The 17,378-nt window shown below is 41.0% G+C and overlaps 1 protein-coding gene across 1 annotated transcript in view; it reads left to right on the forward strand.

Annotated features, from left to right (window-relative positions):
* Su(P) (prostaglandin E synthase Su(P)) overlaps positions 1 to 17,378 on the forward strand; it is a 66,406-nt gene that overhangs the window by 31,785 nt on the left and 17,243 nt on the right. The window contains exon 5 of the mRNA XM_067099510.1: positions 16,866 to 16,966. Coding sequence (XP_066955611.1) covers positions 16,866 to 16,966 — 101 coding nt within the window. The remainder of the gene's footprint in view (positions 1 to 16,865; positions 16,967 to 17,378) is intronic.

Raw genomic sequence — 17,378 nt, forward strand, 5'->3', positions numbered from 1 at the left:
TGGTCAACCTCTCAGTATTGGCAGTGGATGACAGTGTAAGGTGCTCTCATAGCATAGCAAGTATTATGAAGTGGGCTTTAAAATACTGACACTATACATTCTAAAATAAAGATTTGTTAATTTTTATTTTATCTATAATGTTAATGCTCACCCTTCAGGCCTTACCTCTGACTTTGGCATTTATCACTGATAGATAAATTCCATAAATGTGCAGAATAGTTTAATGAGAGAAAAGAGCACAGCATACACAGAGAACAGTATAGACAAGTCATGATTTGCACTGCATGACAAATGACAAAAAATAAATAATCAGAAAGGTTTGGTTCTGTTAGCTCTCCCACATTCTGTTTACACAGGCTGGTCAGAGTACAGTTATGATAAATTTATACCTTTATTTCATTTGCCTTTGAGATGTCAAGAACTACGGCTGCATTATGTTACAGTAAATATTTCTGAGTGTTTGTAAAGAGTGTAGAAAGATGAAAGAGGAGCAAAGCAGACATACAAATTTAACAAGAGATCAAGAAAGAACAATAAAACTAAGGAAAGAATCCTGGCAGGGGGTTAGTGCTGTCAGTGCACCTCATGCTTTGGCATTGCTTAAGGTTCCATGCAGTGTTCCTTTGGCCCTTAGCTGCAGCCCCTTTCATTCCTTGAACTGTACCTCCATTCATATCCTCTTTCTTCCATAGCTCTTTCCACCCTCTCCTTATAGCTGTTTCATAGTGCAACTGCAAGGCTTTCTCCTGTTCTGAATGACTTCATAGGTCCCAGTGCTTGGCCTTTGGTCTGAATTTTATATTCCATTTCATTCCATTCCACCCCACTCCACTCCACTCCACCCCACTCCGTTGGTCAAGTCGGTAGAGTTGTGGGCTAGCACTCGCTAGGCCCGAGTTCGAGTCTCTGGCCAGCTAATGAAGAATTAGAGGAATTTATTTCTGGTGATAGAAATTCATTTCTCGTTATAATGTGGTTCAGATTCCACAATAAGCTGTAGGTCCCGTTGCTAAGTAACCAATTGGTTCTTAGCCACGTAAAATAAGTCTAATCCTTTGGGCCAGCCTTAGGAGAGCTGTTAATCAACTCAGTGGTCTGGTAAAACTAAGGTATGCTTAACTTTTTTTTCCACCCCACACCACTCCACTCCACTAAGGAAAGATTATATTTAACAGATTTTATAAAGACACAAAGTAAGGGTAAAGCCTTCACATTCAGACTTAAGGACTGGGTTGAGGCCTAAGAAGATTGACAACAAGAATGCTGGGAATTTGAGGTTTCCTAAAAAGACTGAAATATTCATTTTTATTGCCCATTCTCTGTGTTAGGCATTCAGCATTGCCAAACAAGTTTGAAAAAAATCAGCTTTTTCCAGTTACCAGAGACATCCACTCTCTTGGCATGTTGAATTAGTCTCCTATTTTGTTGTTGTTAATTTACATAATCCACCTTTTAAAATATTTAATGCGATAAGATTATTTTTCCCTCACAACAGTTGATCAAGATCAGTTAGACTCTTTGTTGTTGGATTCTGATGGTGGTAACTTAAAATCTCTTAATTTTTAAAGACATTTGATGTGGTGACAAAATATTTCTATATTTTATTTTGTTTACATAACATTTACTAGTTAAAATATTTTCTAGTTAAAATTTAGATCTCCGACAGCAGGGTATATGAGCTGCACAAGGAGAAACACTTGCTACTGCATGTTGTCCTTGTGCCAGCTGAATTACATAATGCAGTCAGTGGACTCTCCCTTACCAACCTTGCTGGTGGCTCTCCCCCCTCCTCCCTCCTGAACAGCAAGTAATTAAAAAATAAAAAAGAATGTGGATGCTATCTCTGCATAAGAACTGAAAAGATGAGACCAGATACCATGACCATATCCACAAGTGTTACTGCATACAAATACAGTAGATTTCTCAAACTAAGGTTTTCTGTATTTAAAATCTTTAGGCTTCCATGTGTATTGGTGAATTTTTAAATTCAGAAAAGACCTGAGTCCTAGATGATATCTGAACTGTTATGTTACATTTTTAATTTTGTGAATATTTTAAGAAAACAATTTTTTCTTTTTTTAATATTGTGAAACTTTTGTGTTCCTACACAATATACAAACCATCGGTCCTTTACATTTGGAACTACTTACACTGAAGCTGGAAACAGCCGTTAAAACTCTTGAGCAAGGTGGTTAGGCAGTAACTACTGTCCAGTAGGCGGGAGTCCCGCCTGCCCAGATGTAAACATTCCAAATTGCTTTCGGCTGTCATGCTGTGCACACATATTTGCAGAGCTCTGTGCCAGATTGTTGTTAAGCTCTTCTTTCCCGGTGGGATCTTTTGTGTTCTTTTTGTATATATATTGTGTGTTTGATATTATTTAATATACAAACCCATGATTTTGATAGCCTTGCTGTAAGGCCGTCTTTCCCCAGCGTGTGTTTCTTGGGGTCGGCGGCCAGGGTTGTAAATTTTCACTCCTCTATCATTTGGGCCTCACTCCCTCTGCTCCTTGTTCGGGAGCATGACTGTGATCATTTCTGTCTTGTGCTAGTGTTGTTCTTCATCGCCTGCTCTGCAGGTAGCTTTGCCAGGAGGAATCTTTTTGGGAAGGGGTTGCCAGGCGTTGTCAGAAGGTTATTCATCTCCGGCAGCACCCTTGGTGACTGCCCCTTCATTCCTTCTACTAGCTTCCCTTCTGGCTCTCTCTTCTTCAAGAGAGATTTCTCCCTTGTCCTTGTGAGCAAAGATCGTCAGGGGTGTTGGAGTGGTTGGACAACCTTTTCTCAGGGGACTTCTCTCGCTTCGCAGGACAATCCTCCTCGGAGCTAGAGGAGTCTCCCTTTAATCTTTTTTTTGTTTTTTACTGCAGGTTGACAGCAAGCATTGTAAGGTGCAATTGAAGTTCCCCTGTGTCAGGAAGGCTGCCCTCGTACAGTGGATATTTTGACGACGACCACAGTGACTGTAATGGGTATAGTCCCCACATTGATGTCAACACTGTCCTGACAATGGGGACCAACCGCTGTTCGTTCTCTGGTACTCCTGTTTGCTGTGTCATTGCCTCCTGTCATACCTGTGAGCCCATCTGCTCCTGTTGTGCCTCCTGTCTTTTTTGCTCCTGCTACCCTGGCAGCTAGTCACTGGGGTCCCTCCTGCTGTGCTTCCTGCCCCAGCTGCCTGGTTGCCTCTGTCGCCACTGCCGACGTTCCTGAAGTTCCTGCGTGCCGGGCCGCTCCTGTCGTGCCTCCTGCCTCAGCTGCCCTGGCGCTCCTGTTGCTTCTCTTGGTATTCCTGTCGCCTGGGCCGCTCCTGTTGCACTTCCTGATTTAGCTGCCCCAGCGGTTCCTGTGTTTCCTGACCACCATCCTGTAAAAGATGTTGGAGAAGAGATGGAGGAAGAGGTCCTGTGAGGTGTAGCCATCTTCTTATACTTTATCTTCAACTTCATCTTCTGCTTCCTTCTCCCCTTCTTCTGAGGCTCGCTGTCCAAAGAAGAGGAGGGCTGCCTCTCCTTCTCCTAAGAAGTCCCACCTTGGGGCTTCTAAGGGGCTGTCTCCCTTCACAGGGAGGCAGTGGGATCTCTTGTCTCCTCTTCCTAGCCTTTGGGCTCAGGAACCAAATCGCTTACCCCAGGGTCTTACGTTTCAAGAGTCACGGGCATGCAGACTTCGGTTTGTGCTCCCTTTTGCCATTCCAGGGGTTCTGCTTCTAGACTGGTGCTGTGTCAGATGCTCGACTTTGTCGAGTTACACCGAGTGCTCAAGAATCTTCAGAGTCTCATGCATCCCGAACCGGTATCGGAGAGACCTCTCACCATCCTGGTTCAGGAACAGGGCAAGAGAAAGAACCAAGACATGCAAGTGTCTCAGTTCTTCCTGCCAGTACTGAGTTTTGAGCGCTCATCCAGTTCTGAAACAGTGCTCAGTCAGGCTCCCAGCCTGGTGTCTCAGTTCTGAGGGTTGAAGCACCTGGAGAGGCAAGGAGGAGGTTCCCTTCAGAGGTCCTGCAGGACTTCTGGGGGACTACCTCTCTTCAGAGAGGCAGTGCATTCTCTCGTTTGGCTCTTCCCGGCCCTTGGGATTGGGAACCAATTCGCATTCCCCATTGGGGTCTCGTGTCTCGGGGGCCTCGAGTGTGCAACCTTTCAAAGACACACTCTCAATTTCAGTTCTTAAAAGTCTGCGTCTAAGACTGATTATGTGCCTATTCCTCCTCGGTTTTCTTTGGAACCCGAGATGAGCTTACTCCCGATGATTATTCTTATGAGATTCGGGAGTCTTGCCGAGTGCTCAGACTCCTTGGAATCTCGAGCGCTTAGCGAGCGCTGGGATTGCAAGCACTCGACTAGCAAGTCATCGAGTGTCCGGGACTCTGTGGAATTTTGGGCACTCCCCAAACCAGTACTAGGGAGTTTGCTCTCCGGTCTGGTTTAGGCATAGTACGAGAGACGGTGTCAAAACATTCAGATGTTTCGACACTTCCTGCTGAAAGTTTTCTTAGCCTAACCTGTCCAAAAATGCTACAGTTGTGCAATCCACCCACATGTCCACGTTGTCCTTCTTTTATAATCCACCTTACGACTACAAAAAACCACAAAACAGACTTACAACCCAAAGTTGACAACCTAACCATCAGAGAGCTCGCTCTACCGCACCACAGTCTTTTCAACACTCCCGCCCGCATATGTTTTCTCCCTCCCGCCATTTGTTGCCCTATGACGTCACTTCCTATGACTTCACAACACAAACAGATACTTTTAAACATAAAGAATGTTATGCTATATAAATAAATTGTAAAATTAAACATGTGCTTTTTATACATTTCATAACTCCCATACCATTTCACTAATGCAGAAAATAAAAATAAAATAATGATTAAACTCCCATACCATTTCACTAATGCAGAAAATAAAAATAAAATAATGATTAAACTTCTAAAACCAACATATAATCACACTTATATCCTTCTCCCTCCCCCCCAAACTCTTCTTGTCCTAATCCCCTCTAATCTCCATTATTCTCCAATTCTTTACCCTCTACATAATTTCTAATATTTTCCCCTGAAACTCCAGCTTTAGTCAATACATCAGGTATTTGATGCTTTCCTTTTATCCACCTCACCTCCTTTATTTCTCCAGATTCTATTGTTTCTCTTATTGCTTTGCAATATCAATTTTTAATATCTTACTACTTACTCCAGTACTTGATTTTATTGCAGTCATTAGGGTTTTATCATCAGTTTTAACCAGTGCTTTTAATTTTCCTCTCTCCTACTATCTCTTCCCACAAATGTTTGAAATATATCAATCCTTCTGTGGCCTCCCTCACACTCAGAGCTTCTGCTTCAATGGTGGACTTTGCTACTCTTCTGGATTTTCTGGATTTCCACCATATGTGACTTCTCCTCTTCCCATGTGTCAAAGATATCACATAACCCAATTGTGTATGACCATCTTCAATATTCCCAAATGAAGCATCTGCATAGGCTTCCCAATAAATCTTTTCTTCTTCTAACTCACTATCACTTCTCCCATTATGCTCTTAGTTTTTCTCACTATTTTAATCAGCTTTTTCATATCTTGAGTCGTTCCTTCAGTAAAAGCTTTACTTAATTCACTAACATCATATGATATTTCTGGCACGGTATGTAGCAGTACCCAATTCAACTGTCCTACCACTGATCTACATTCTGTTAACTCCTTTTGTCCTAATACTCTATTACCTATAAATCTTCTAGCCTCTGGTTCTCTTATAGAATTTATATACTGCCACTGATTAAGACAAATTCCATTTTCCTTATACTCTACTATTACTCCTATATACTTAAAACTTTTTCTTTCTTGTTCTCCTACTTGCAGTTTCCCTTTCAATTTCCCAATTGTTTCCTTCAAAGATCCTTCAGTTCCTCCTTAGCAAAAATCATCTACATGTGTACATAAATACCATTCAGTTTATTGTCTTTCCTCCAAAAGAACATATTAGGTTCTAATCTACATCTCTCGCCTTTAAGCTTCTCCACCACTTTTACCACCATACAATACCATGCCTTTGCCGCATCCTTGACCCCATAAACAGTTTTGTTTAATTTCCATAATCCACTCCAACCATCTTCATTAGGTGGTTTTAAATATACCTATCATATTTCATCACCTTGGAGATATGCAGTTTTTACATCTAACACATAACAATTCCAATCTCAGTTTTATTACTGTCAAACAAAATTTTTTAATTTTGGCATTGCATATAGGAGCATCTTTTTCCCATTCGGCCAATTCTTCTGCAATTAGCTTCAATTATGCTTCTGTTTTCAAATCGTAGCAAAATCTCAGCTTCATCTTCAGTTTTTTCTACATGACTATAATATATTAAGTTAACCCATCCCTTGTCACCCAACTGCAAGTCTTCTACATTGTACGAATCAGCCCAAGATTTGCTTGATCTTTTTCCATTCTGATACTTGTCCTGTATTTTTGTTTATAGCTCTCACACTATTTCCCTTTTTGAATTTGGGTCTCTTCTATTACCTCACTTTCCCCTTCATCTTCCAGTGTTTCCTCTGCCAAATCTCTTTCTATAGTCCCTTCTGTATCTGCATTCCTTCTCCAGCCCATTATCATCTTTCCTTCCTGCCTATCTATGTTCTCTTCCTTTGATGCACAGGATTCATCCTTCACAGTATTTTTTTCATCTATTGTAGGTACCTTTTCTTTTTCTGGTGATAGTCTCTGAATCTTAGTAATATGTATTCTCGTAGAGAATCCCCATGTTTAAGCACTACTGTTTTACCCGATACTCCCACTGCCTGAGCAGGTCCTCTCCATTCATTTTCATTTTCTCTCTTATAGAATACCTCATCTCCCACCACTACTTCTTCAAATTTTACATACTCTGACATTTTTGTTTAAAGCAATTCTTATTTTATTACAAGACTCATTTTTGATAAACACTTCTCTGGCCTTATGCATTGCATTCAGTGTATCCCTAACTATGCTTTCTTCCATACCTTTCTCTCTGCTTGCAGGACTTGAACTTTCTTCTCCCATTAAATCTGGCAAAGAAGGGTTTTTCCAAATGCTAATTGGTTAGGTGAGAAACCACCATTATTATTTATTAAGCAGTTCCTAGCACTCGCTACCCATCTTAATGCTATGGACCAATCTATTTCATCATCATCTTTCATCTTTCTTAAGCTTTCTTTGATTATGCCTACATTCCATTGCTCCATGGAGATTCAGATGCTGTGGCCAGTACTTTAATATTCCATCTTTCTGCCATTCTCCTTACTTTTTCATTTTGAAAATCTCCCCCATTGTCTGATAATATTTTAGAAGGCGCTCCAAATATAGCAAACCACCCATCAAAAAGTATCTTTATAATAGTTTGTGGTTTCTTGTCTTTTATCCAAAAAGCCTGACAATACCTCGTTGCCATATCTACCATTACCAAGAACTTTTTCTCTTCTATCTCTCCCACATCCAGTGCTACAACTTCATTAAATGTGTTACTCCAAGAAAATCCCACTACTGGTTTAGGTGGGTTTCTTTTGTATCTTTTACATACTTCACAACTTGCAGTCAAGTCTGTTAGTAACTTTATATCCTCTTTTTCTTTCTCTCAAACCGTCACTCCACTGTGCTGCTTCTGTTAGCTTCCATATTTTATCTCCACCTCCATGACCAAACTGTAGATGTAAATTCATCATTGCACCTTTAATTTCCCTTAAACTCTTTCCCTCCCATCCCTCCAGTAACAATTCTTCTTCTGCCTTCCTCCTCAAAATTGGTATTCTTAAGCGGCCCTGTTTATCTACTCTTAACTTTACCTTCATTTCCCCTAATACTTCTATTTTAACACAATTCTCTTCTAAATTTATAGTCATACCCATTTTACTCATGGTTTTCTTATGTAATAACCACAGTACATCACCCTACAAAATGTCTGTCTTCAAATAAAACTTTTTGTTTTTTAATATCACTGGTATTTCCATTACTACTTGTATGATGACTCACTGAAATTAAATACTTTATTGGACTCTTTCTTAGTATCATTCATTCTCCTCAACTCTTCCTGATTCAAACCCACGACAATGTGTGTTAGTCACAATTCCCCACAAGCTGTTGATTTGCATCCTGTCTAAAATTGCATCAACCTCTTCCGAAGATTCTTCCTCTATTTTACTAACTTCTCCTATATAAACCTTTTCTTCTTCTGTCCAGTTTCTGATTTCTTCTTATTTTGAAAATTCTGAGGACAATCTCTAGCCCAGTGCCGTTCAGATTTGCATATTGCACAGTGTTACTGTCCCTTCTCTATTTATAGGATTTCTTCCACCTCCACCTCAATTCACCTTTCCCCGATATCTTTGGTTTTCCCTCCCTCTCCCAAAATTTGCATAGCCCTCTGATCCCAACCATTCCCCCTTCTCTTTATTCCCTAATATCTCAAATATTCTTTTCATTATCTGTGACTGTTTTATATTCCAACTTTCCTTGAACACAAGCTGCTAATACCATTTGTTTTTTATTTTCTGTGAGATTCGCTTGTTCCAGTACATGAAAACCTTTCGCTTCCGCTTGCTTTTTCCTATCACTCTACTACACTCTGACTACCTTTTCATACCTAATTATAAAATCTCTCATCTTTTCACTGGATTCTCTTTCTATTTTAAAATAGTTTTTCATTTTACTGTAATTTTCCATTAGCATATCTTTTAGATACACTTCATCTAGTTTGGACAGGATTACCTTTGAACCCTCTTTATCCTTATGTTCATCTCTATGTATTCCTTGTGTTACTTCTAAAGCTTTTCCTCTTGAGCTCATTCCTATCTCCATCCCCGGATATTTCACTTCTTCTCCACACACCACAAGCCAATCTTTGACTTGTCCTTTCCATCCTGTATAATCACCCTGCGTCCCGCTAAATCTCGGACAGTCAAAAATCCTAAGAAACCTTACTTTTAATGCTTTGGGTGTATTGAAAACTATGCAAACTGCATTTTTATTGAGTTTTTCATAAAAAAAACCCCAAACTTTGATTATTCTGCCATTTTGTAGCCATATTTCTTCTGTTGGATTGGCTTCGTAAACGTCATAACCCCTGAACGTGCATTGTAAACTGGGAAATAATTTCTGATGAATATATTTGAAAAGCGTCGTAACGTCGAAAGCCAGACCTGTAGTAACTCGGGGACTGCCTGTACTTTTAAACATAAAGAATGTTTTGTTATAAAATTAAACGTATACTTTTTTACATTTCGTATTTCTTAATGCCCATACCATTTCACTAATGCAGAAAGTAAAAATAAAATAATAATGATTAAACTTCTAAAATTAACATAATGACTTGCCTGCTTCGTTTTAGTGCTTTTTAGTTCCTCGCTGGGTGAGCGGGTTCCGTTCTCAGCTACCACTCTGTTGGTCACAAGTTCGAATCTCCAACCGGCCAGTGAAGAACAAGAGGAATGTGTTTCTGGTAATAGAAATTCATTTCTCGCTATAATGTGGTTCGGATTCCACAATAAGCTGTAGGTCCCGTTGCTAGGTAACCAGTTAGTTCTTAGCCACATAAAAAATAAATCTAAATCTTCGGGCCAGCCCTAGGAGAGCTGTTAATCAGCTCAGTGGTCTGGTAAAACTAAGATATACTTAACTTTTTTTTTTTTGGTCAGTTCAGAAACTTGTGTCTCAGAACCTTAGGTTCAAGCACTTGGGTTAGCCGACAAGAATCCCCTTTAAACCTTCTTCTTGAGGGGCTTTGGCCTCGGAGGAGATTGAAGCATGTCTTGAGGACAGAGCTAGTTCATGGCCGAGTTTTTCCGGCTCGGCTAGGATCAGCCCTGCTTGCTAGCCCAGCCACCACGGTTTGGCTCGCTCAGTTCGGCGAACTGAATGCTGTTGAGGTTCTCCTTTCTTCAGGAGACTCAGCTCAAATGAACTTTTGCTCTCTTCAGGTTAGCACTTTGCTGTGGCATTAGCGCTCTCCTTCCTCCGTTACATTTTGCTGTCATCACCTCTGCCCTGCTGGTTCTTCTAGCAAGACAGGTAGACATTCTAGCAGGACAGGTAAGAGTGCTTTTCTCCTCTCCTCTTCCCCTCAAACCATTTCGGTTGCTGCCAGGGATTGTGAGTCAGATAGAGAGGACTGACGAGTTTTGTTTCTTATTGGAGTTCTACAAGGATCTACGTCTCTGGCTTGGTTTTCGGATCTGCTCGCTGTACATCTGAGTAGTCGTGGATGGTTTTCTGGGTTCTGGTGAGGTTATTCCTCCAAGGAGAAGAGATCGGGAGTGTCGCACCCCAGGAATACTCGAGGGTCTTCTTCTTCAGGATGCAGACACCCTTGATTTTCTTTTCACAGAGATCTTCACACTGATTCGTCAGCACAATGATCTCAAGGAGAGGACCATGGCATCCCCTGTGAATAACTCTTCACTGCTCTTTGCAGGGGTTTTCTTGGGGCTGCCATGGTCCTTGCTTGCTATAAAGGCTTTCTCGACCAGATGAATGCCTTTTCCCCAGACAAGTAGTTCATTTTGGTTGAACCACCCAGTCAAGCTCCTTCCCCTTCCTCGACAGAAGCCATTCTTCTTGCCTCAGAGGGGTCTTATGCCAACTAGCAGATTGTCCTGGTACTGGCTTGTTCGGACTCAGATCTCTACGCTGCCTTCCTCTTTGCCATGATTATTTTCCTCCTCACAACAAGAGACACCAAACCTGGAGGACACCACTGTCCTCAGGTAGTCTCTAGTGGAATACCATGATCTTCACTTTTCAGGGCTTTGCCTCCATAGGAATTTACAATCATTCCTGAAAGGTCTCTGCACCTTCTCGAAACTATTTCCAGTCACGCCGGGTTGGGTTCTCTGCACCCAGCACCAGACAGCAACCTGTGGGCAATTCTGGTGCTAAGAAGAGGACACTGTCCTGATTCTGACCTCCAGTCTAGTAAGTCCTGTCACATTCCTCAGGAAGGGACCTTTACTTGGTTCTGCCTCCCTCTTTCGCAGGGAGTAGGCAGATACCACAGTAGTCAAGGAATGTGCCTTCCTCAATCTCTTCTTAAAGAGTGCACACACGTGTCTCTTTCAACCCGAGGGAATCTTTCAACCCTCTTTCCAATGGGAAGAGGGCAGAGGGAGGAAAGGAAGGGGAAAATGCTCAGAACAGCATTCTCCTCCTCCTGGTGCTTTGATGAAGGAATGACTGTCAAGTCATTGGGCTATATGAAAGCAACATAGCCAAGACCCAGCAGTGAATATCCTTCAGGAGAAGTATCTGTCTTCCTCCGGGTCTCAGCCACCTTTCATCGAACGTCCGTTCAGTCTCCTCTCCCATGTTTCCAACTTTGGGAGCAGCCAGCCCAGCTAGAGTTAGTCGTCTTCGGTGTCCTGTCGTCACTGCAGATCGCCTTCAATTCTCTTCATGGAGAATGAAGGGGGTCTGCTTCCAGCTCTTAATCCTTTCCCCACTCGAAGGATGAGGGAGGATTTAGGTTGGTGCTTGATTAACAGGAACCTCTTGAATATGTCTGCTTATTCTCCTCGCAACATGCTCTGTTCTCAGATGCACCAACCAGGGAATAGGCGCACACCTGTAACACAGTTGTCTTCGAGGTATGCAGCCGACACAATAAGTACCTTTTCGTCAACATCCTGGAACTCATGGCAGTTTCCTGGTCCTCCGAGAGTTTCAAGATCGGGTTTTTGAGATACTCAGCTCAGGAGTGTTGTTGGGCAACACCACAGTAGTGGCATATGTCAGCAAACGAGGGTCTCATTTCCCTCCTGTTTTTATGGTAGACTTTGGAGGTACTAAAGTGAACTGTGGTGCACTCTGTAGCGCCATCAGCCAGACACATTCCAGGCAGTGGAATGTACTGGCAGGCAAGCTCAGCCTCTGGCATCAAGTGACGGGGACAGAGAGCTCCCTTCACTCAATTCTTCGTAGAAAGGTTGCTCGACTTGAGGGCTCCGTATCATCTTTCTGTTCGCCTCGTGGCTCAACAGAAGTCTGCAGGTCTTCTGCTTCATCGTACCAGACCCCGGACTGCTATGGTGATGCACGCTGACACAGTGGGACAACCTCAACGTCTTCATCTTCCCTTTGTATTTGTCCAATTCGCAAGGTGTTCAGCAAAGTGTCGTTCACCCCGAATTTAGATGAATGCTGGAAGACTTCACCTTTTGCCCTACATGCTAGCTCTGGTTCCGAGGCACTGAGAAGAGTTCCTCCCTGACCTGACCTTCTGCATCAGCGACACATGAAGTAGTTCCTCAGGCAGTACAATCCGTGTGCCTTCACGACTAGAGACTATCCAGCTTCCCATGCAAGCATAGGCTTCTCGCCAAGCAGCAACAGAGGTAGATGGATATCTCTATCAATCCTCTGCATCAGTACCCAGGGATTGGAGCTGTCTTCAGTAGTTGGTGTCTTTGACAGGACTTTTTTTCTCTGGTCAGGCCCGCTCTTCAGCAGGTTGCGGACTTCCTTGTCTTCTTTGCCGAGAGTTGCTGCTCTCCGGTTCAGTTGTGAAGACTTAGGTCCACATTCGGCCTAGTCTTTTACCTGAAAGTAGTCCTTTTCTCCTAAGTCGAGATTTAGCTACTGATGAGAAGCTTCGGTCGGTCTTGCTCTCCCAGGGACCTCAGTCCCCTGGCCAGCATGTGACTCCCATTTAGGGTTTCTGTCTCGTGCCCCACACGCGTCCTAGCGAGAGTTGTCAGACAGAGTTCTGGCTCTCAAGACCATCTCTCATCTTGCTACGGCATTGGAGAAGAGGATAGACGATCTTCATGGACCTTCTTTGCTGTGAGTATTCAAGGGATGGGGATTAGTAGCTTGACTCCGTCTCAGATGTCGTAGCGAACTCCAAACCCCTCGGCACCTGTTGCCAGGTTCAAGTTCTTCATGATCCCCTCCCCCTTGGACTCTGTAGTCAGTGATCCAGATCAGTCACTGCTTTGTCCTGTTAGGGCGCTCCTGTACTTTCCAAAAAAGTCTCAACATCTCTAATGGATGTCGACAACTTTGCGCTAGCACTAACTCGCCCAAGAAAGAAATGTCCAAGGACACATCTCTCTTTCTGGCCTCGCGAGACGATCAGAAGGGCATACTCTGCAGCTGATGTTGACGGCTCAGAAAGTCAACGGCTTGGTACATCCCTCACATACCGGAAGTTTCTGTCAGTCTGTAAGCAGAGATGTGGTCTTATCAGACCACATTTATGTTTTTCTGCCTTCAGGTTTTTTGCCCACGAGTCCTTGGAACCCCTTTTCCTTGGACCTGTGGTGGCTGCTCAACAAGTTGTGTTTTCTTACCCGGCTCATAAGAGGACAGGTAGCATTTCGCCTAAGATGTACGGTTCTGTAAGTGAGAGGGATTATGAGAGTGACTGGCCTCTCCTCCTCCTCCTTCCTCGTCCCCTTGCTTCTCTTCCTTTGGGCAGAGAATGGAACTCGAACCGACACTTGCTGGAACGGGCGTCTGATGCCGTAAGCTTACACATCAAGCACCCGTTCTGTCTTTCTTTCCTACCATCATAAAAGCAATCCCACTCCTTCCTCTAGCAAGGGGAGGAAGGAGGCCCTGGCAATAAGACAAACCCTTTTCTGGTTTTTGCCTTTCTGCCTCCAACTCTTATGATTCCTCATTCATTCGAAAAGGTCCAGAAGTCTGAAATTGATCTCGCAGTTCCTATACTCCAATCAATATGTCAGAGGCACAGTACTCCTCTCACTCTTTCGACCAGGAGTAGCCCAGGTTTGGCAGACTCCAGTCAGTTCAGACTCACTCAGATTCCTCCATCCAACAAGTAAGTCTTCCTAATGTAAAGGACCGATGGTTTGTACATTGTGTAGGAACAAATCACAAATTTTTAAGTAAATTGTATTTTTCCTAACTATACAAACCTCGAGGTCCTTTACATTATATTTATGCCAGCCTCATGCCACCCCTCAATCTGAAGCCTGGGCCAAAAGGCAAATTGGAATGTTTGCATCCAGAGTGTAGTCACTGCCTATCCACCTTGTTCAAGAGTTTTAACGGCTGTTTCCAGCTTCGCTTTAGGTAATTCCTAGTGTAAAGGACCTCAGGTTTGTATAGTTAGGAAAAATACAATTTACTTTAAAAAATTGTGATATTTTACTTATTTTGAAATTCCACAAGAATACCAGTTGTATGTGCATGCTGAGTTTTTTCATTATTTTTCTTAACGAAATTTATCAAATAAAGAAGCCTTAAATTTTAAAATTGCCATTCTTTTTCAAAAAAATAATCTTAAAAATTACTAATAGAATAAAGTGAAACTTTCAGCCAGAATACAAAATCTTTGAAAATTTTATTGACATTGAATAATTGATAAAAAAAAGTGTTTCTAAAGTTGTTTACTTCCTTTAGGCCATTAAGGAGACTCCACCTTCACCACCATACATCTCCCAACAATTTTGTTGTCTTACATTTAAAAGTGATAGAAGTTACAGTAAAAACAAGGATTATGGTTACTTCACATGCTTTGGAGACTAAGTTGCTTCCAGTTTCCTATCCATTACAGTGCTTGATTTTATGACACCTAGCTAATACTTGATGAATGAAGACACCACACAGTCAGTTGTTGATCATCATACAATTAGTTGTTGATGTTGACGGCCGACTCTGCTATACAGTGGGATTAATAAGGCCGAAAGAAGAAGAAGATACAGTTAATTGTTGATCATCATAATTGTTGCTTTCATCATTATTATAATAATGATGCACGATTAATAAAAGAGTTGAAACGTTCGCAAGAGGGAAAGCTGAGAGTAAGAAGGTCATGAGAGTGAATGGAAATCAAGTTGGAGCAATTGATATGGATGAGGGAAGAAGTGAGTCACAAAATAAGTGATGCAGGGGGTAGTAGGGTGTGTGCAAAAGTTTGGGAAGAGACTTGAATTATTTTTTGAAGCCTTGGTGGGAATACACAGAGATTGTTGAGTGAAGGTAGTGTTAAGCCAAATTTTGCTTAAGCAAGTGATCTTTATGTAGAATAAATTGAAAGAAAAAAGGTGGAATTTGTTTAGGTAAACTGTTTGCATAGGACATATGGCATAAAGACATAAAAAAATTCAAGATGTGGATGTTTTTAGGAGAGCTAAAAAGTTTGCAGAAGTTGAATAATGGGTTAGTGTTTTTAGGTTGTTGGACATCTAGAAAGAATGGAGGATGATAGGTTTTGTGAAGAGTGAGAAATGTTAGGCCAAATGCAAGATGACAGTCATGATTGTATCATCACAGTATAACCAGATTACTACTTAGAACAAGTGAACATGAAAACTAGTGAAACTAGTATGATCATGGGAAAGGAGAACTGCATGTTTACACTTAAAGCTCACAAAGGAACACGAGGACTGCAGAGGTTTCTAGAATGGAGCTGACACACAAACTAGGGGCCTTTTTTTCTCTCTGGATTTATTCTGGTGAGCCAAGGATTTTCAGCACAATTAGAATTGGTTTTGTGTTTGGAAAAAATGGTTTTAAATTCATTCATTAATTTTTGTGGAAGAGATAGCCATCAGTCTTGTCTACTTCAGTAAACAATAGGTAATGTCTGTGCATTTAAAATTAAACATTGTTTATATGGCTCATGGTATGACAATGAAATTATATCCAAATGACTGTCACATTGAGAACGAAGCTTTAAGAAGAATGTCTAGATTCAATAGCAGGATAAAGTTATAAATAATACCAAAAGAGAAGTTATGGAAGTTCCATGTGAAAATGAGAAAATAGAAGTAATACCAAAACAGAAATTGTGGAAGTTCCATGTGAAGATGAGGTAATGATGAAGGGAGATGGAGATGACTTGAACATAACCATCACACAGTCTCAAGGTGAATAATACATGATACGTCAGCTAGGCTACGGTGGGCACCAGAAGAGTTGGAAAATAGAGATGTGCCAGAGTATTGGCATCGGTGGTATTGTCTAATTTTTTAGGTATCGGTATCAGTAAAAAATGGGCCAATACTTTTGTATCTAACTTCAGAAAATGCAGTAATTTAAAACTTCAATCATAAGAAAACTGAACAAATAAGCAATTAAGAAAACTGAACAAATAAGCAATTACACAATTTATTATAGTCACAGTGACTGTAGTTTTGCACTAACAGGAAGGTCCCATATACTGTATGTATACTAAGTTCTTTAGTCACTGCATTATACACTATGCTCTTGTTACTAACTAAATGCTTCAGCAACTTAAATAACATAAACTATGTAACTATGTATACATTTAGCTACCAGAATACACTAAATAGCTAAGTCCAACAATGGAATTTAGTAGTAACTCGATTAGCAATGAACTTAAGGAGGCATACTCATTACTTGAAAATGGTTATTTTCTGTTTGATAGAGATAACTTTTAAACCTCCAAACACTAACTGTGCTAATATTTATAATTCACATAGTAACAACACCACATTGCAGAAAACAGTCTGCACAGCAAGAGAGCAGAAATCTGATAGACAAAGGTAATGGAAATATCCAGAAAGAGCTTACTGAAAAGTATTGGTATCGGTATCAGCCAAAATTTTGGTATCGGAGCATCTCTAGTTGGAAGATTCAAACCTGCTTTGATAAAGACAGTAAGAAGGGAGGCTGGAAAGAGTGGAGTTTATGGAAAATAAAACACATGACAGATATGAGTGAGGGAATTTTAAAGAGGTCTTTTGCTTCACGCAGTCAAGAAGTGATAGATGTGATGACAGTGATGATCTTGTTTATGAAATGGTACTTGATTATAGGTTATCCAAAAATGTTTTGATGTATAAAAACAAAGGTGGAACATTATTTTGAATTAATGTCTCTTACTTTGGTGAATGTATTGCAGGTTGGAAACTGGGAAGAGCACTTTGCAAAGTGGGAGCAGTTATTAGTTGTTTATGTTGGTGCAGCAGCAATGTTCTTCATTGGTAAAAATTTGAAAAGAAGGTAAGGTAATGATATTTGGTAATGATATTTATGAACAGTAAATTATACAGTAATACCTTGATCTTATGCACTTTGAGTTGCAGGAATTCACAGACATGAACTTTTCATTGGAACCTGACTAATTGGCATACGTGATTTTTTCACAGACCGTCGACATTTGCAAAATGCTTGAGAAACCCTAAAGAAGTGGTTGTTTAGTTTTTGAAGTAATTTATAAGTTTTCTTGCTTTAATGTGTAAAATTGGTATGAAAAATTTGTATTACTTTTGTTTTTGTGCACACATACTGCATGATACTAGCATACTTTACTTAAAATACAGTAAAATCAATCAAAATCACAAAATAGCTGTCGATATAAACATTCTCTCTCTCTCTCTCTCTCTCTCTCTCTCTCTCTCTCTCTCTCTCTCTC

The sequence above is a fragment of the Macrobrachium rosenbergii genome, chromosome 55 (assembly GCF_040412425.1).
Source record: "Macrobrachium rosenbergii isolate ZJJX-2024 chromosome 55, ASM4041242v1, whole genome shotgun sequence".
NCBI lineage: Eukaryota > Metazoa > Arthropoda > Malacostraca > Decapoda > Palaemonidae > Macrobrachium > Macrobrachium rosenbergii.